The sequence below is a fragment of the Cryptomeria japonica genome, chromosome 6 (assembly GCF_030272615.1).
Source record: "Cryptomeria japonica chromosome 6, Sugi_1.0, whole genome shotgun sequence".
NCBI classification, from domain to species: Eukaryota; Viridiplantae; Streptophyta; class Pinopsida; order Cupressales; family Cupressaceae; genus Cryptomeria; species Cryptomeria japonica.
Window position 1 is genome coordinate 102,475,827 of NC_081410.1, and position 21,186 is coordinate 102,497,012.

Sequence of the window (21,186 nt, forward strand, 5' to 3'; positions counted from 1 at the left end):
GCAATATTATTGAAAGGGGTGACCAATCCAATCAATTCCTTAAAAATTTAAAATCAATTCAGTGGTAATCCTGAAGAATGTTGCTCATGTCTGGCCCAAGTTTTCCTTCCACCAAAATTCATTTTTACCCATCCCTGACTAGGTGGGGACCATTTCCCGTCTCTTTTGATCTTTTTTGCAGCCTCCTACATTTGGGAGATATGCTGATTTTTAAAAGTGAAATAATCTCAGTTATTTCTTGGTACATATTTGAGTTTGGATGCAACAAGTTTCAGATCTTAATTGTTGCACTTTTGATGATGCAGGTCTTAGGTCCGCAAGAGCATGGAATGCGCTTAAAGGAGTATGCATGTCGAGGCCATAAACATTCTTACTTCATGAAAATAGAAAATGAGGTGAATTTGAATGACATGATTTCTTTTTATCTTTCAATCCTTAAATGGTTGTTTGTCTACTCTTTAAGACAGTTAATATGTACATTTTCTTTCAATCATTCACATCCAATATAATGAAGTATTAAATTTTACTGAAATTTCTTGGCTAAGAACAACTTTATTTCTCTTATTGGCTAAGAGAATATTATAGTGACCTAACTTAATTAGATTGCATTAGCTGGACAAATTCCTAGTCTGGGTGCATATTTTTTGAAGTTGAAGTTGAAGTATTTGGAGCTTCCTCAATAATTTGAAATTAGATATTTATATTCTTGTGTGAGTTTTCAACCACATAGTCACTTGTTTGATGATCACTTTTCTTGAGTACTCATTTCTTCTAAGTCATCTCTCTCAAGTGCATTAGCTAAGTGACTGGTTCTTCCCTTGGGGGTTCTGGTCCTGTACCCAACTGGTCAGTGACAGGAGCACCTGGGAGTGGCTAGGGCATCCTAGATGCTCCCAAGGGCTCCCACAACCTACATGCATGGATTTTGAAAAAAAAAGTTAAAAAAAAGTAATTTTTAAACATTGCAAAAACTTAAAAAGTGCCTAAAACACTAAAACCCACTCATTATGTTTATTGTTTGACAAAAACAAACCTATTTTGACACACACTCATTCTTGTTTTGCCATTTGTGCATTTGCTTGTGGTTGAAACGATGTTGAACGAAGTGATGACTTTGATCTAGATGCTTTCAATGAATATTGAAGACCATGATACAAATTTTTAATTTTAGTATTTTTAAATTTTGTAATTGTAATGATTTTCATTTCAATATTGACTCTAGAGTCCTTGCATATATGATATATGACATAATATTGAAAATTTGAACTATCAATGACAATTAATGTTATATTTAGCACTATCATTGATCAATGAAGTATCATACTATCTAAGATTCAAATGTCATCATTATTATATCATATTTCAAATGTATTTTGAATTCTATATATTTGTATTTTTCTTTGCATATATATTATATAGTCATATCTATCTCTACTGTAAAAATATTCTTTTCAATGCTGTAATGTCCCCTTCTACGATTAGCTGCCAATTTCCCAATAATCAACACTCATTACTTAATATTATCATGCCTTAAATTAATTTATTGAACTAGATAACCATATTTATTCATAGTACAATTGATAGTGGCTATATTCAAGGCCCAATTCTTACTTCCCTTCTTATCCTCAACCTTGGATGGGGATTTACTTGTCTAGGGCGCAATGACACCACCTCCATAATAGGGCCCAAGTTTTAGGAACATCCGTCTAGACCATCCCTAGGGCTCACCTATTTTGTGATGGATTTACTCTGCCTCTCCCTAACAACACCACACCTCTCCTTATTGGGTGGGGGGGGGGGAATAGAAATGATTAAGTAATTGGGCTATGAGTACACTAAATTCTTATGTGTTATGAATAAATATGTAAACAATTGAAATAATAAGTATGACTATCATACATATTGCAGTCTATATTAATATGACTATTAAATTCTGCATAAGAACATTATCAAGCTTCATATATGTGATGTCCCTATTCGGGATTCACCTAGATTTGGACCTGAAACAACATTTCTAGCTTAAAGTGAGAATTGTAACATCTTTATAAGGATAATTTTATCAAGTATGAAGATATTTCATTATAATCTTTAATTAAAAATTCTAAAAAATAGCTCAGCAGATAAAACTTATCTTGATAATTCCTCTGATTTGACAATGAATTTGTGCTGATCATAAATTTCCCATAAAACTGATCATTATTCACTCCCTACACAACACTTTAAACTTTTCTCTTCATGATATATGTCTTCCCCAACTTCTACCTTTAAACCTTTTTCACTTCCCTTCACTTATAAAATAACCTCTCTTATATATCTTGTCTCATAATGAGGTACGCCTCTTTATTGAACCTTTTAACTATACAAATCTCTTAATCGCACCCGTTTGTAATCTTTGAATATTTTTTCACTGGCTTTCTGCCTTTTACCTTAATGTAGTCATAACCGGCTTCCTTAAGAATGGCCACTGCCTTTCCTAATGTAAGCGTTGCTCATCATAATGATTTATATAATTAATTGCTTTTGTCTTATTTACTTTAATTGCTGCTCTTTCTTCCTTCTATGAATGTTAATCATTGCCCTTCTTAATAAATTCCCTTTTAGGAATATTAGTCGCTTCCACATTCTTTAATCGCTGCATATACAAAACATAAACCTTTCTCCTTAATGAGATTTGCGTGCTCTTCAATAGCTTAATAAGGGAATCGTCGAGCATACTATGAATCGCATCATTTGGACAAATTGCAATCTTCTTATAGCTTTACTCCTTTCCTTCGATTTTGTTTATTACTTCATATTACAACGGACTGCTGTCAACCATAGCCTTTAATCAAGTCGATGCTTTCTATGCATTAAATACATTGTCTTTTTAATCAAACACAAACTCCCATTAAATTATCACTATTTTTTTTTCTTTGATTTTTGACTTTTATAACTTCTCTGTCTATTATGATTGTTTATAGAATAATACTGAGTATTGCTTTTATACTTTCTTTTTAATAATTTAACTAATCTTTATTTGCTATTAAGTATGCCACTCTTTCAAAATATAGACTCTGCTTAATATTGGCCTTTGCAAATCGCTGCCATCACATGATCATTGGCCAGCTTACTGTTTATGCCTTTGAAGATTCAGAATGCCACATTGTGCACCCTCCGTCTTTGTAAACAAAGCCCTGTCTCTGTTCACCTCTTTTTTTGATCCCTCCGTCGTCCTCCTTAATCGATATTTCCATCTCCATTAAATATCCTAGGCACTGAATGGTTGTCTCTTACGGAGAATAGACATGCCATATGATAATGATTATTTAATCCTTAATCACCGCACCTCTCCCTATTTAATTTGCTACTGTTAACTGCCTCTTGAAAGACAACGATGTCTATTGGACATGACATTTGTCATGCTTGTTAGTTATTCATAATTCTTCGTGCAACGTTTCTGGTCATTTTTCTTTAATTGCTGACTATATCTGATTATTCTTATTGCAACGTTTCTGAGTTGTATGCCGAAGTCTTTAATTTATAAATCTGTTCTTTAAGCTTGATCTTGTAAATGGTTTATGGATGCTGGTAGATATGTTTATCTTTTAATTCTGAATTAATACAATACAAAAATTACCGATCAAATAAAATAAATTATTATATTAATTAATAATAATTATTGCTTTACTTAGGTTATATATAACGATCAAGGGGGGGGACATGACAATATATTAAGCATACATATTAAGCACATCCCCATGCATACCACTGAGAACAAGGATGTTACTGCCTATATCTTAATAACAGTTCTGATCTGATCTGATCAATGGTGATGTCGCTCGATGCTTTTGATTCCTTTCCTTTATATCTCTCAATGTGAGGGAGGGATCACACCTCTTCATCATGCATGCCCTTTGGTAAGAGACACCCCTTTCACCATTAGCACCCTTTGAAGGAGTGCAACTCTTAATTTTCTGCCCTTTGAAAGGGACACAACCTTTCACAATCAGATCTGAACTTCTTATTTAAATCAGATCTACACTTCTGATTCCCAAATCATCCCCCCTCAAATGAGGTTCTCTTCTCCCTTTTATATCTCATGTTTGAGGGAGTCACAAATTTTCATTTCACGTCTTCTGACAATTCATTAACCTAATTAAATTTAATTATATTCTAATTTATTTTTTAATTTTTTTTTTTTATTGATCGGTTACATGGATTTTTACCCTGGTCCAATCGCTAGGTGAGGCCACAAACTGGGGGGCCTCATCGTCCAATCCAATAGCCCAGATTCACGAGCATGGAAGCCTAGTAGGGACCCTGAGCCTGTAGGAGTGAAAGACTTGCGTGGGTTCGACACAGAGTCAACGAGCAGCACACACCAATGAGAATTTGGATCCATGAGCAACATAGGCCTAATGTGGGTCGGCCACAAGGTCCGCGAGCACACCAACCCAGTGAGGGTTTGGCACAGTTAGTCCTTAAGCTCCTCCTGAGCACCTCCTCCTCAACATCTCCTCATACATCCTCCTCCTCCTACACGTTCCCCAATCTTTGCACGTCCACCAACCTCTTGCACACCCACCAAGGTGGGCCCAAATTGACATTAACACCGTTTGGGCCAAGTAGGGATTTGAACCTTGGTTGCACCGCAGTGCAACCACCAGACCACTACACCACAAGTTGATCCCTTTTAATATTTTAATTTTATTATTAAATTCTATCTCAAAGTGGAGACATTTCAAATGTCTTTTCCTAGTAAGAATATTGAAATGTAATAGATTAAGTTTGTAATTATTATGATTAATAATTCTAGCGTGTTTTGTATATTATTGAATGAAACAAATTAGAATAATTGCACAACAATGTTTTGTTCATAAATAATTAAAAATCAAGGTAAGAAGAACATTATAAATAGTATCGAATAATTTTGTTCATAAATAATAAAAAATCAAGGTAAGAAGACTTTAAATAATATTGAATAATTTGTATAAGGCATAAAAATACATATTTGTTAAATATATGTTGAGTAGCTACTCTGTTCTTTTGCTGTTTGATCACAATATACCAAATTGTGACGCACTATGGAGAACTTGTGTAAAAACACAATGTGTGCTTACACACCATGCAAATGCATCAAAGCCCTAGCTAGGACTAGCACAAGTGTACTTTGTACATAGAGTTGGATGTACTTTGTACGACCCCTTTTCCTATGCTCACTTCTTGTTTATCACTCAAACTAGCTAAGAGAATTCTCATGCCCTTTCTACTTATCAAATCCATATATTTATAATATTTTGGTGGGTAGTTTATTCAACCAACGTACCTATACAATTAATAACACCCCTTTTTAAAATGGGTGTTTTTATTCACTTTAATCAAATGATTTACTTATGATTCTTGATTTATTTATGTTTTTAACTCATAAATGACCAATTTTTTCATCCTCAAGATATGAAAATGATTTATGTCCTTTTCTCAAATTCACTTCATATTTCACTATTTTATAAGTTATTGTCATTCTTGGATATATTTTTTTAACCCATATAATAATTATCAGGAGCATGTGAATTATGTGCATCATGATTCAGAATCAAAAGAGTTTAGTCAAATAAGTGGATACTAATTCTTAATGTAATTTAACTTTCTCAAGCAGCACTACTAATATCATAATTAGTCTATTTTATTTAACTTCATCTACGGTTTTATTTGTTAACTTTCTAGATCTTCTTTTAATTTTAAATTCATAAGTAGTTTTCACTAAAAATATTTTTCCAATCAATAACATGATTAGAACTATATATACATTTTAAGTAAACTCACATGAAATACATTATGGATTTGTAATTGTGGTGGTAGCGCAAGTCTATAAGCTACATCACCTATTTTTTCTAAAATTTTGGAAGACGCACAAAATTGAGGAGATATTTTAGCATAGTTTCCAAGTTTAAAAGAACTTTTAGGTTTTACTCTATTTGAAAAACTTGATCATCAATATTAAATTGTTGAATAGATCTTTTTGTATCAGCCAAACTTTTAAATCCATCTTGAGCAACCTTCATGTTTTGTTTAGTTTTATTAATAATTTTTTCCATCTCTTGCAAATAGTTATCCATGTTTGCAACTTAAGTTGTGCATTCAAAACATTTTTGGGCCATAGGGACGACTAGAAGTCCCAGGGACCTAGGTGTCCCTTAACCATCCGGGGGACTTCTAGCTGTCCCCTACGGCCTAGAAACATCCTTTTTTTCTGAAATGGGTAGGAAACGGATAGGGTATGCCAAAAAATGTTCTCGCGTCCCTAGTATGGGCACGAGGGTACCAACCTCGGGGGTGCATCCCCTTGGTACATAGGTAATTTACAATAATGATTAAGTTAATGTCCCTAACCCTAGTAGGAATGATCGATTTTGTATCTAACATGATTGAGGGATCTCAATCAGAATCTGATTGGTAAATGATATCTCTATTTCATTCCTTACATTACTCGGGATTGTGATTTTAGGGCAAAAACTAGGACATTGGAAATGGGGACATTACAAATGGTATCGGAGCTTTGATCTTGTCATCCTGTAGGGTAAAGATGAATAAATGAATCATTCTAGTCAATAAGAAGGATCTTACAATACGTGTATTTGCGTTTTTGTTCCATGTTTGCATGTATCCGTGTGTATGCTCCATGTTTGGTTCATATCTGATATGATTACTGTAAACATATTCCTATCACCATGAGATTTCTATTTTTGGTTGATCTAGAATATGAGAATAACTATAGTGAATTAAAAAGGTACGAATTTATCTAGGAGATAACATGGATGTGTGTCATGCTTCTAATCGTCATCTTAATATGTAAATGGTTCATAGTTTCTTACAAGTATAATTGGTGGCGTGCAATTACAAATTGACTTGGAGGATGAGAGAAAACTTGTCTTAAATTTACCCACCTTAAAAATTTCCAACTCTTGGTTATGTTGTTAAAGTTATTTTGTGACTTGAGACAATATCATGGTAGTATAGAGGAAGTTGAATTGTGAGATAAGATCTTCATAAATCATTTCACATTGAGGATCATCTTGAACACTCTCTCCATGAAAGATGCTTGAGGACAAGCGATTTCAGGAAGGGTAGACTGTCATATCCCCGCCATGGAGACTTCAACAAACCCATAGGAGTGGTCTGAAATAGCAATTGAACTTTGGCGGTAGCCAAAAAATGAAGAGGGCCGACTAGTATTAGTATTAGGAGAAATTAATTAAATAGAATATATTTCTTTTAGAGTGGACTCCCCTAAAATTGAAAATTAATTGAATGATATCGAATAATCAGATAAATTAATTACGAATATACAATCGTATATAAAGGAATTACAAGACAATGTTCTAAAAAGAACGAATCGTTAAACTAAAGCTTCAACATGAAGCTAAAATGCTTAAAACGCTAAATAAAGCTGAAAAAGCTAAACACTAAAAAACAAATTATGTGTTCTTATAAAAGAAGCAATAGTTGCACTTAAAAGACTAAACGAACTAAAAAGCTAAATAAGTTGACAACTAAGTTGACAAACTAAAAAGCTAAATGACTAACTAAAAGACCATTAATAGAACAACTAAAAAGGTAACTGACTAAAAGAATTATTTATTCTAATACCCTCCCTTAATGGTCATTATATCAACTAAGTACCTGACAGAAGACACTACAAGTCTTTTGATCACAAATGCAAGAATACTCTACTGCTGTGGAGACCCTCCCAGGATTTGCAAAGTATTAATGACCGAGAATAGCTGATTTTGTCCGACTGATGTATCCCTCACACGTGAATTTTAGAACTGTCACATGCAAATTTCAGAGGCTGAAACCATGATTTTGAGGAAAAATCGGCAAACCCTCCCAAGAGCAACAAACACGATTTTAGCAAAGACCACAAAAACTTTTGTAGAAGAGTATTGAGCACTATTTGCTCCAACAACTCCAAAACAGATTGTAAGATACCACAGTTGTAGATGTTCGTCCTAGCAACTCCAGGTGCAACCTAAAACAGACTGCAACAAAGCACGATTTTTGTGGAAAAAACCATCAAACCTTGAAAACTAGATTTACAAATCATCATTTTTGTGGAAAAAAAAGGGTAAAACCCAGATAATCAAAATCCCACGTGAACATCGCGAATTATAGATGATAATTTTTAAGGAAAAATTATAAACCCTACAAACAATTTTTGAGGAAAAAATCATGAAAACCCAACAAACAATTTTTGAGGAAGAAATCGTGAAAACTATAAAACGTTGCATGGCAAATTTCAAGACATCACATGACAAAACCCTAATTTTTGTGGAAAAAATTAACGAAACCCGAAAAATAATTTTTTTAAGGCCAAAATTATAAAACCTATTTATTTTTTTAAGGGAAAAATATTAAAAACCCGATGACTAATGGTTATGGAAAAATTATTAAAACCTAACAAAAATTTTCCAAGGACAAAAAATTTCAAAAAAATCCAGAACCACGATTTTCGTCACCAGAACAAAACTCGGGCCGTCAGAAGCAAACAACAGGAGGTAAAATCCTTCATGTAGGCACAAAAAATGTGTTGCAAATACGAATCATGTCACCCAAAAAAACCCCACCGCATTGGAAACATGTAGAGGAAAAGACGCAACCTGGGGAAATGACTTGCAAAAGAGGGCTCAAAACCTGTCAGTCAAAACCCAGGTCGCGCAGTAAAATTGCGCTACCACGAACAGAGGCAGCCCAAGAAAAAATCCAAACACGAACTTCCAGCGGGAAACAGTCACAACTCCAACAAATCATCTCGTCTTACAAAAAAAAAAAAACTTTGATTTTCCCACAGAACAAACAGAAACGTGATTTTTCTTCAACACGAACCCTAAAAAATACTACAAGAATTTTTTTCATAAAAAAACTGATTAAATTTTTTTTTGGAAATAAATTCCAGGTAGGGACTTACGAATTTTTATTTAAAAAATTTGCCAAATCCTAAAAAATCCCATCGACCTGCTTTGATACCATGAAAAATAATCGAATGATATTGAATAATTAAATAAATTAATTACAAATATACAATCATATATAAAAGAATTACAAGATGATGTTCTAAAAAGAACATAAACTAAAGCTTCAACATGAAGCTAAAATGCTTAAAATGCTAAATAAAGCTAAAAAGCTAAACACTAAAAAGCAAACTATGTGTTCTTATAAAAGAAGCAATAGTTGCACTTAAAAGACTAACTAAATGACCATTAATAGAACAACTAAAAATGTAACTGACTAAAAGAATTAATTATTCTAATAGAAATTAGGACGAAGGGCATGTATTTATGAAAGTTGTGTTTAACTCTAGGAGGAGGGATAAAAACAAAAGGACAGGCAGTGATTACTGTAAACAAAAGAGCAAAGAGCAACGATTCCCTTATAAAGGGCAGCGTTTTAATAATCATGAAGACAAGGATTTATCTAAGATACCGGTTCTTGGCATTTTAGGCTGGGTCTGGGTCCTGGTCCTCCCCGGGTTCTCCCTGGGTTCCACCCGGGTCCTGCCCAGGTGGATGGGTTCTCTCAGGACCCACAGAGAACCCATACACCTAGGCAGGACTTGGGTGGAACCCGGGGAGGACCAGGAGAACCCAGGCCCATGGGTTCCCCAAAAACGGGGCCCACGGGTCATAAAAACCAATAAAAAACACTTTTTAAAATATTTTTTTAACATGTAAACCCATGTCTCTCCGATCTTTTCCAATATACTTCACTGGTCTGCTCTGAATTCTGTTCTTATCCTCTACATAAGGCTGCTCATATATTCTCTTGTTCTACCACACCAAGCTATTCTAGACTATTGCAGATCTGCTTTTATTTATGTCCTTATTCTGTTCATCCTTCTGTCCTAATTCTATTCTTATTCATCTCTGTTGTGCTCTAACTTAGGATCCTTTTTTCGTGGTTGAATGATGTATTATATTATTCTCTGTAATATTTGATATGTTTATAACTGCTGTAATATACCATTGCAGCAGTTACATTGTATATTTCATTTTTGTATGGATTGTATCATTGTAATAATCAATAATGGTAGTGATAGTTTATAAATTATATAATTATATTTTATAATTTTGATGTTTGAACATATATATAATATGTATATATATGTACACACACACACATATATATATTGATGAACCCGTACACAAGATTTTTTTTTTTTTTTTTTGCCGAATCCGTACTTGAATCCGAACCTGAATTGGTAACTTAGGGATTTATGAATAAAGACAGCGATTTAATTAATAATTAACAAACAGGGCAGCGTTTCACAATAAAGGATAATGTGCAACGATTAATGTTGTGAAGAGAAATGATTATAATAAAAGGGGTTATTAACAAAGGATGTGCCCATTCAAAGAGTTATCATCATTTAGAGAGACATCTCTCTTCAAAGAGACATAAACATATAAAAAGGAGAAGGCTTCCTTGGAGGGAGGGGGATATGTGACGTATATTTGACATACACTAATATATATCTGAGTATAACCAGCAGATTAGATTTATATAAGCATTGAAAGCATTAAGAGAGATCGATCAAGAGGAATCTGAATAAATGAATAGTATTCAGCATACTGATTTGCAATTTTGTCATCCATATAGAAATAGATGTAATTAACATATTATTGTTAATATATATGTTTATATATATTTACATCATTACTATATATATATAAAATTAATGATGATGAAGATTTCTTTAAAGCTTCAACCGATCTACCATCCCATTATGGAGGGGAGAGAGTGCATGAGTAATGCAAGTAGCTAGGAAGCTATTCAGGTAGAGACACCCCAAGTGGGGCTGGGAGGCCGAATGATGGGTGTCATTCTGTGCTCTCGGGCTTGATGGAATGGCATGAGGCGCCTTGTATGATCTCCCATGGTGCTTCATAATGTGAATGGGTTGTTGGGAAAAGCTTTAAGGGAATCCCACATGTATATTATGTAATTTACAATAATGATTAAGGTAATGTCCCTAACCCTCGTAGGAATGATCGATTTTATATCTAACATGATTGAGGGTCTCAATCAGGGCATTGGCTATCCAGCCACATAAATTGCGCCGACTTTGACCCCTTCCAATGCTATGCCATCCGTATGTCTACAGGTTTGGCGTAGAAACAATATCATTGCTGGTACAATTTTAAGCCCCCCCCAAAATTATTTAATTAAAAACTTTTTAATTTTAACTTTTTACATCTTTTTCCTTTGAAATTTTTTATCTATTAATTTTTACAGTTTTATAAAATTATATATTTAATTTTTTATTTTTTATTTGTACATATTTAATTTTTAAAATTTTTATTTATATTAATATTAGAATTATTTAACTTTTAAAATACATATATAACTTATTGAAATTTCCATATAATATATATACATAATATGTATTATATATTATTAAAAAATTTAAATATATAATGTAAAAAAATAATTATATTTATTTAAAACTACTTATTATATAAGTATATATGTATTTTTAAAAGTTTAATAATATTGTTAAAATCTTTATATAATATATATCTTAAAATCACTTAATTATATATGTTATAATATAATAATTATTAAATTAAACAAGAATAAAAATTTAAAAAATCAAACAAATATAATTGCAAATCCATAAAATAAATAAAAATAAAACAATACAATATTATATATAATTAAAGTGAAAAATATTAATAATTTTAAATCAATAATAGTACTATATATATATATATATATATAATGCTAGTTTAAATTATTTTATATATTGTTCATTAATTTACCAAAAATATATGTTTATTAATTATATTTGAAATTAAATGTTTAATTTTTTAATAATAAATTATATACTTACTTTTTTTAAATCATTTTTTTAATATATTTTAATAATTATCATATTATAACATATATAGTATATAATTAAATGATTTTAGAAATATATATAAATAAATAATAGTAACTTTTTAATAAATATAATTATTTTTGACATTATTTATTTAAATTTTATAATAATAAATTATATGTTTAATTTTATAATTTTTTTATTCTTATTGATTTTAATAATTATATATATATGAAAATTTTAATAACATTTCTTATATATATAGTTTTAAAAGTTAAAAATCACATTATTAAAATTTGAATATAATATATTTCCTAAAATCATTTAATATTACACTATAATTATTTTATAATATAAATATTATTAATATAAATAAAAATAAAATTTTTAAAAAAATTAAACATATAATTTATTATATAAATGTTTCAATTATATAATTAAGTATTAATATATTATATTTAAGATTTTACTAATGTAATCTTAAAAAACAGTAAAAAATAATAGATAAAAAATTTCAAAGGAAAATTGACGAAAAGAAAAAATTCAAAGGAAAAAGATGTAAAAAATTAAATTAAATTTTTTTTTAATTAAATATCTTTTTTTTGGTTTAAAATTGTACCAGCAATGGTACTATTTGTGCTCCGAACCTGCAGGCGTACAAATGGCATGGCATCGGAAGGGGTGGAAGTCGGCGAGGTTTATGTGGTTGGATAGCCAGTGTCCTCAATCAGTATCTAATTGATAAATGATATATCTATTTCATTCCTTACTTGGGATTGTGATTTTAGGGCAAAAATTAGGGCATTGGAAAAGGGGATGTTACAAAATTCTAAAAGGCACACATGAAATACTGAGAGGGGGGGGGGGTGAATTAATATTTTGAACTTTTTAAAACATGAAACATTTAAAACTTTGTGAGAGCAAATAGCAAGATGCAAACACCAATTTTCATGTGGAAAACCCTTTTGGGTAAAACAACACGATACAATAAATTTTATTAATCAATGGGCACCAACCAGAATTACAAAAGCAAAAGTGAGCACCAACTCCCTTTGAAACCAACTTCCTTCTGTTGAAGCACCCACTCTAGTCCTTTTTATACTCAAAGAATTACTGAAACTTATAAAGATCTTCAAAAATTAACATATCCACGTTGCAGCACACTTAAGAATTCTCCAAGCAAAGGCTCCTCACTCTCGTTATTTTGATACAGCAGCTGAGCAAACTTCTTTTCATTCCAATCAACTTGACAAATAGAAGACCATGCACTGAATGAAGAGACAAACGGTGAAAAGTCATGCTATGAAATTATACCCATGTCCAAAAGAACTCAACAATACAAATCCACGGAAGTGCTGTGTCCAAGCTTAAGAGATTCTGCTTCAGTAGATGATGCATAAATATATGACTCCCACGATGATGCTCAAGGGCCTATGCTCAACAACCATTTCAAAGCCTACACAAATAATACCACAACTCTCATAACTATGTAATTACTCCATAAAAGGACTCCACGATTCCATAAGAGCCACATCCAACCAATAAGAAAAAAATCTTTAGACCACTCCCTTTTATTATCTATTACCTCTTTATTCACTGTTACCTTATGAATAGTGTCCAACATATTCGACATGCTAAAAGAAATCCAATAGACACTTTTCTTTTAGTCAATGAAAGGTCAAAAATAGTGCTTAGAAAACTTTACAACTTATCTTAAATCAAACCACCTCACTCACAAAAACTGTTATAAAGGAATATGAGACCACCACTCAAAAAGACGCCAAGTATGAATACTAAAATTAGGTGACAATATTGGACAACAAAGCTCTTCATTCATTCCGCCCACTTTAATAATATTGGCAAATATTAAACAAACCAGGATTTGCCAAAAATGATATAACGATGATTATAACCATAGACTTCAGCAGCAATAAAAATCTACTTCCACAAATATTAAGGTCTCCTTTGATATTAATCAATCTTCAATGTTGTGGTAAAATATAGAAGCCCACGATATTAATATTTTTGTTATTTCCTTCTAATGAAATATTAATCGGTCAAGGTGAAACATTAGCTGACTCTAAATTATCATTGAAGCTCCCATCAGATGAACATTAGCTTGGACATTTAAAAATCTAATGGCATTAGCTTATATGTGATTTGGCAATCTGACTTGGTAAAATAAGCCAACAAGAAGGTGAAGTGAACACACAACCAACTCAAAATGATAGCCAAGAAGCTCAGCTGGACAACCAAGCAGCTCTACCAAGCAACCAAGCAGGTCAACCAAGCAGGCAAGTAGCTCAACTAGGTAGGCAAGTAGCTCAAGCAGTCAAGCAGACAACCAGGCAGCTCATTTCAATTTTCTATTACTTTAAGTAATCCTCCATGAAATGTACAACCTTAAATCTCATCCTTTGACATCAATGACAAAATGTCCAACCATCTCCCCCTTTGTCATTGATGGCAACTCCATTTGAAACCAAATTGAAATAAAAATTTCTTTGAAATAAAGCTGCTCCCCCTGACTTACTACTCCCCCTTTGACATCAATGACTGAAACCAATCTATAAAACTGAAATGGGGTTGAAAGAATATGACAATGAAAAACTCCCCCCAAGTCTAAACCGTAATTCAATGATGGAGTGAAATCATTCCCAACTTCTTCCTCAAGCATTCAAAAGTATCCCTTGGCAAAGTCTCAGTGAACAAATCTGCAATCTGCTCTTTAGTAGAAACATATTCCAACTTAACTTCTTGATTACTAACTTGTTCTCTCAAAAAGTGATACTTAATAAGAATATGTTTAGTCCTAGAGTGCATAACTAGACTTTTAGAAATATTAATAGCACTCGTGTTGCCACAAAAGATAGATATAGGATGGTCATACTCTACCTTAATATCCTTCAGTGTTTTTTTCATCCAAAGTACTTGTTTCCAACAAGACACTGCTGCAATGTACTCCACTTCAGCTGTAGACAAAGAAGTAGAAGCTTGCTTTTTACTTAACCATGAAACAAGACAACCACCTAGAAAGAATGCACCTCCACTTGTACTCTTTCTATCATCAACTGAGCCAACCCCAATCTGCATCTGTATAAGCTATGAGAGTAAAATCATTACCTTTGGGATACCATGACCCATAATCCATAGTACTCTTAAGATACTTAAATATCTTTTTAATTGCATGAACATGAGTATCGTTAGGATTTAGCCTGAAATCTAGCAACATAACCAACAACTTGCATAATGTCAGGTCTAGTAACTGTAACATATAGTAAACTTCCTATCATAGACCTGTACAATGTTTGATTAGCATCCAAAGACTCATCAATTTTATTGAGTTTACATCTTGTCGCTATAAGAGTGCTTATTGGATTGCAATCCTCCATTTTAAACCTTTTTAGCATTTCTCTAATATACTTTGTTTGAGAAATAAAAATACCTTTATCTGATTGATGTATTTGTAAGCCAAGGAAGAATGACAACTCATCCAACATGGACATTTTAAACTCCTTCATATTGGTAGCAAAAACTTGACAAACCTCTTCACAATCACTACGAAAAATCAAATCATCAACATAAACTACAACAATTATCATATGATTAACTTCTTCTTTGATATATAGATTGTTGTCCGCTATCCCTTTTTTGAATCCCTACTACTGTAGGTAACTATCAAGTCTGTCATACCAAGCACATGGGGCTTGTTTAAGGCCATAAAGAGCCTTTTTCAACTTGCAAACATAGTTCTGATTTTCTGATAAAACAAACCCTCCAGGCTGCTCTATATAGACTTCTTCATTCTGATTACCATTGCAAAAAGAAGATTTAACATCCATTTGAAAAATCTTGAAACCTTTAAAAGAAGCAAAAGCTAAGAACATTCTAATTGCTTTTAAACGTGTAATAGGAGCAAAAGTTTCATCGAAGTCAATACCTTCTACCTGTGCATAACCTTTGCACACAAGTCTTGCTTTGTTTCTTACCACTTGACCATATTCATTCAACTTGTTTTTGTAGACCCACTTTGTACCTATCACATTCTTGTCTTTGGGCCTTGCGACAAGTTCTCAAGTTTCACTCTTCTGAATCTGATCAAGCTCCTCTTTGATGGTTGCCACCTAATGTTTATCTTTTGCTGCCTCCTCAAAACTTTTTGGCTCAATCATGGACACCAAAGAGATATCTTCATCTTCAATGTAATTTACATTTCTTCTTGTAGTTCTATTTCTATCCTCTTGCAAAATTTGATTGATAGGGTGATTCTTTTGAACAAATTTGGATGAAGTCTTCAAAGATGTTTTGAATGTGGTCTTGCTTTGATCAATTATAGGTGTATTTTTAGTAGTTACACCTGCTGTCCTGTTGTGACATTTTCACACATTGCCCCATTGCAAATGGAGACCCCCACTTTTTTGTTTTCTAGGATAGTCATAGAGTCTTTGGCTATTAGCCTTTCATTTGTAAGAGGTGTAGTTGGTCAAGAACTAATTAAGTCAAGTCTCTCTCTCCAGGATGAAGTGAGGTACAACACTTCCTTTGCCCTCCTAAGTCTTTGACCTATCTCTCCTAGCACTACTAGTGCATGCCCAAGCCCGATCACTTCCATTTCCATCTCCCCTCATCTTCATTCCCACTATCCTCCATCTCACCTTCCTTCCTCACATTCTTTATACCTTCTTTCCCCTTCACTTATCCATCTTCCCTTCCTATCTTTTCACTTCATCTCCATCTTACATTTCTACTTCCCCTTCACTTCCTTCCATTTCACCCCATAACCCTTACCTTCCACCCATCCTTATTCCTCCACCCTCTATCTTCCATCCCCTTATCCCTCCATCTTCTTTCACTTCCTTCCTTACCACCTCTCATTCTTTCCATTTCCTACCTTCCTCTAACCTTCATCCCCACCTTCAACTCCTTTCTTAGTACCTCTCATATCTACCGCTTCCTACATCTTCTAACCTACATGTCATATCCTTTACCCCATTACTCCCCTTAGCCTGCCTATCCACTACCCACACTACCTTTTATCCCCTTACCCTACCCACCTCCTACCACTATCCTATGCTAGCCCACCTTTCTTGCTACCCTTCATACCCTGATCTTATCCCAACCTACCCCCCCTTTTTTACTCCTTTACTCCTTATAACTCCCACCGCAACACTTATTATAACCCCCCCGTATCCTTTTCCTAATTCCTAACCCCCGAAGCATCTCTTTACCACTTCCCTGTTGTTGTGTAGCTAGGTCGGATCCCTTCTAGGGCTGACCTAGTGCACAAAATGCCAAGTGACCTGTCGGCCTTAGCATTTGAATATCTCAGTTGTATGAGTTCAATTTGGGGCAGACCCTATTTGGGCGAACCACTTGTGTGTAACTTGTGATTAAGTTAATTGTAACTTGCAACTAAGGGAGACTCATATGTAACTTGTAATATATAGGTCCGACCCTATCCTTGGTGCCAAAAGTATATGGCCGACTTGAGGTCTATTAGGAAGTATTGATTCATATATATGCAAGGTCATGATTGCACCAATGACATGAATTCGAGAACATGAAGGACATGTAGTGTACTCGGGGGTGATGACAAGAGCTTATCGTCTATGGTTGGGAAGGCAACAGATCTGATGTTTGCCTGTGGTTAACAAGCACTACCATAAAATCAACATGGTATCAAAACCAGGTCCAGGCTAGGAGCCCCAAGCACATGAGAGGTGTGGCTTAAGGGGGGGTGTTGGTGTTGGAAATAAGCCACACTTGGACCGACGATGGACTGGTCCAAGAGGGGCCAGTAGCTCAGTGGTAGAGCACTCCAGCAGCGTATGGAAGGTCCTAGGTTCGAGTCCTAGTTGGTCCATGTCTCAACATGGTATCAGAGCTTGCATTCAAGGAAGGAAGATTGCTTGCACTTCTTCACAGAGGAAGAATCAACATTCAGGGGAAGTCTGACATATCGTCAGAAGTAACCTTGGACGAAGAGGTCATAAGATTGATTTCAGCTTCAGAGGGAGCTTGTCGCTTCAGCTTTAGAGGAAGCTTGACATTTCAGCTTTAGAGGGAGCTTGAGGAAGCCTAACATTTCAGCTTTAGAGGGAGCTTGACATTTCAGCTTCAGAGAGAGCCTGATATTTCAGCTTCAGAGGGAGACACGTCATCATGAAAATTTTGTTAATGAGTTCTTCTCTGTGAGGGAGAAGTTCGAGGTGCAATCCCTTGTTAATGAGTTCTTCTCTGTGAGGGAGAAGTTCGAGGTGCAATCCCTTGTTAATGAGTTCTTCTCTGGGAGAAGTTTGAGGTAAAAGCCCTCGTTCCACCCTCTGCGAGTAGGTATGGTGGAGATGCATTCTTCTCTGGGAGAGGTTTGAGGTTAGAGCCCTTGTTCCACCCTATGCGAGTAGGCATGGTGGAGATGCATTCTTCTCTGGGAGAAGTCTGAGGTTAGAGCCCTCGTTCCACCCTCTGCGAGTAGGCATGGTGGTAATGCACCCTTCTCTGGGAGAAGGTTGAGGTGAAAGCCCTCTTCCACCCTTTGTGAGTAGGCATGGTGGTAATGCACCCTTCTCTGGGAGAAGGTTGAGGTGAAAGCCCTCTTCCACCCTCTGCGAGTAGGAATGGTGGGTATCATGGAAGAAATTTAATGATGTGCTTGTTCACCCTCTGGGAGTAGCTATGGTGAACGTATTATTCATGGGATTAGCCATGGTGGTAGTCACTGTGACTTGGTTATTCAGAAGGAATCCTCCCTAGCTAAGAGGGAGTGTTGTTGTGTAGCTAGGTCGGATCCCTTCTAGGGCCGACCTAGTGCACAAAATGCCAAGTGGCCTGTCGGCCTTGGCATTTAAATATCTCAGTTGTATGAGTTCAATTTGGGGCAGGCCCTATTTGGGTGAACCACTTGTGTGTAATTTGTGATTAAGTTAATTGTAACTTGCAACTAAGGGAGACTCATATGTAACTTGTAATATATAGGTCTGACCCTATCCTTGGCGCCAAAAGTATATGGCAGACTTGAGGTCTATTAGGAAGTATTGATTCATATATATGCAAGGTCATGATTGCATCAATGACATGAATTCGAGAACATGAAGGACATGTAGTGTGCTCGGGGGTGACGATAAGAGCTTATTGTCTATGGTTGGGAAGGCAATAGATTTGATGTTTGCCTGTGGTTAACGAGCACTACCAAAAATCAACATTCCCCTCATCTTTCCCTTTGCCATGACATCCTTTCTTCATCGCACGCCCCCTTCCACCTCATTACCTTCAACTTCCTTTACTCCCGTAGCATGCTTGGGCCCCACCTACCTTTGGAGTGGATAGCAAAATGTTTCTAAGGCATTTACAATGCCACTGTAGAGGCTAGATCACCAACGCCAACACTTCCTTTGACCATTTGACCAAGCAAAAACTTAGCCTTGCGACTTCCTTTAATTATTCACAAAGCGAACTATGCCTTGCGATTTCCTTTTGATTGTCCCTGCCTAAGCCAGACCAGCGACATAAGGAAACATTCCGTCCCTTGGCTTAAGAAATGAGCAATTTTATGGAATAAGTCTAGCCTTTGATTAGTGAAATCAGCGATATAGTAGATGAAAATGTCATTTGACCAAGGAAAGTGTGATTTAAAGAACAACAACCTGTCCTTAGACATATGAAAGGTGCGACTTGGGGGATAGTGCGACTTCAGTGATCTTAATCAAGGACATTGTGTCCTTCAACTAAGCACAAGAGCAACTTAGGCAATTAGCCCGTCCTTACCTCATGGAAATCAACGACTCAAGGATTCAAGATGCCCTCTTTGCTTTCATTTTGGTTCTAGAATAGATTTCTGAGCATCCTCCTTTAGAATATATCAGCGCGAAATGAGTTTATATTTGCAATGGTTGGGCTTGAACGATTCACATTCGACATGAAAATTTGGCTAAGGCATGGAATTCAAGGGACATCCCGTCCTTTGACCAAGGACGTCTCGTCCTTTGACTAGGGATGTCTACATTGCTACATGATCAAGCCCTCTTAGGCCAGGGACATTCTATCCCTGAGCCAAGGACGTTTCGTCCTTTGGCTAGGGACGCCATCACTAAGGCAAGACATCCCATCCCTTGACCAAGGACATCTCGTCCTTTGACTAAGCTCCTCTATGATTTGAACGACCTCTCTTGGAAAAGGCAAGTGCGTCTTGGGCAAGTTCGCCTTAGGATGTATCATTTAATGAACACCAATTTGAGAGATGATATTGCCTTGGATTTAAAACATGAAGCAATCCATTTAATAGGTATGATGCATGTATGATTGGCGCTTCTTCAAAATCAAACTTTGCCACGATGCAAGCTAGACACACTCATTTAAAATATGAACTTCAAGGCTCAAAATCAACCACATGCATTGATTGCAAGACATTTAATATGGGTGGCGATTCATAGTAAATTAATCTCCAGGATCCCACGATTTTTAAAATTCGAAATTGATAATTACAAAACATTAAATGAATGCAATCAAGGCACCTTTGGAAGATGAAAACGCACCTCTCTCAATTGAGCACCTATATAGAAATTGTTTCGATCATTTCATTTGATCAAAACATAAAGAAAGATGCATCCTAAAAGCGGCGATTTGCTTCAGATGGCAGCGACTTTGGTCAGCATGCAGAGGATAGCATTCTGAGTGTAGTAATTCGATTGTCATTCCCAGCAAACTTGCATCCTCAAACTTTGATTCTATATCGATAGTAGTGAATCCACCATTTACATCTTTAGGAGACGGTGGATTTCATCAATATCCCCAGCAAATTTGTCATTGAGAGGACAATGGATTCATTTCGTTATTGACGGCGATTTATGTCTAAACCAAGGTGAAGTTAATCCAGGTCGATACTGAATCCATCTTCATTGAGTGCGATTCTTACTAAAATTATGACAAATCCATGAAGAGAGGTGATTCTGATTTAAGGTACTGTGAACCTTGTTTTGATTGAAAGTGACTTGGACTGGAGTCAAGGGGAAGTCATTGAGAAGGCATCAAATTCAGTCATCTCGAATAGCTAATTGACTTCATTTGATCAGCAAATTTGTTATTGAAGGCGGCAACATTGAGGTTATTAGACATCAGCTAATTAAGTTCTAACAAATCCATCATTGATCAACATCGGATTTGGGAAGTAATCAACGATCCTACATCTGCAACTTGACAAAACCCAAGTTGATATCAGCAAAGCCTTGAAAGAGGGCGATTTTGCCCAAAGATCGATTACCAGCCCATTCTTAATCAATTTGTAGGTAGACCATGGTTGACCCTCATCAAGCACTCAAGGACGAAATTTTTACAAT

General features: G+C 34.9%; 1 protein-coding gene across 6 annotated transcripts in view; it reads left to right on the plus strand.

Moving 5' to 3' along the window:
• The window catches only part of LOC131050126 (histone-lysine N-methyltransferase ASHH2), a 123,152-nt gene that overhangs the window by 23,003 nt on the left and 78,963 nt on the right, over positions 1-21,186 (plus strand). For all 6 annotated transcript variants that reach the window (XR_009106851.2, XR_009106852.2, XM_057984286.2 and 3 more), the window contains exon 7: positions 306-395. Coding sequence is in view for 4 of the 6 variants with exons in the window: in XM_057984286.2 (XP_057840269.1) it covers positions 306-395 (90 nt within the window). In the remaining 2 variants the exon portion in view is untranslated. The remainder of the gene's footprint in view (positions 1-305; positions 396-21,186) is intronic.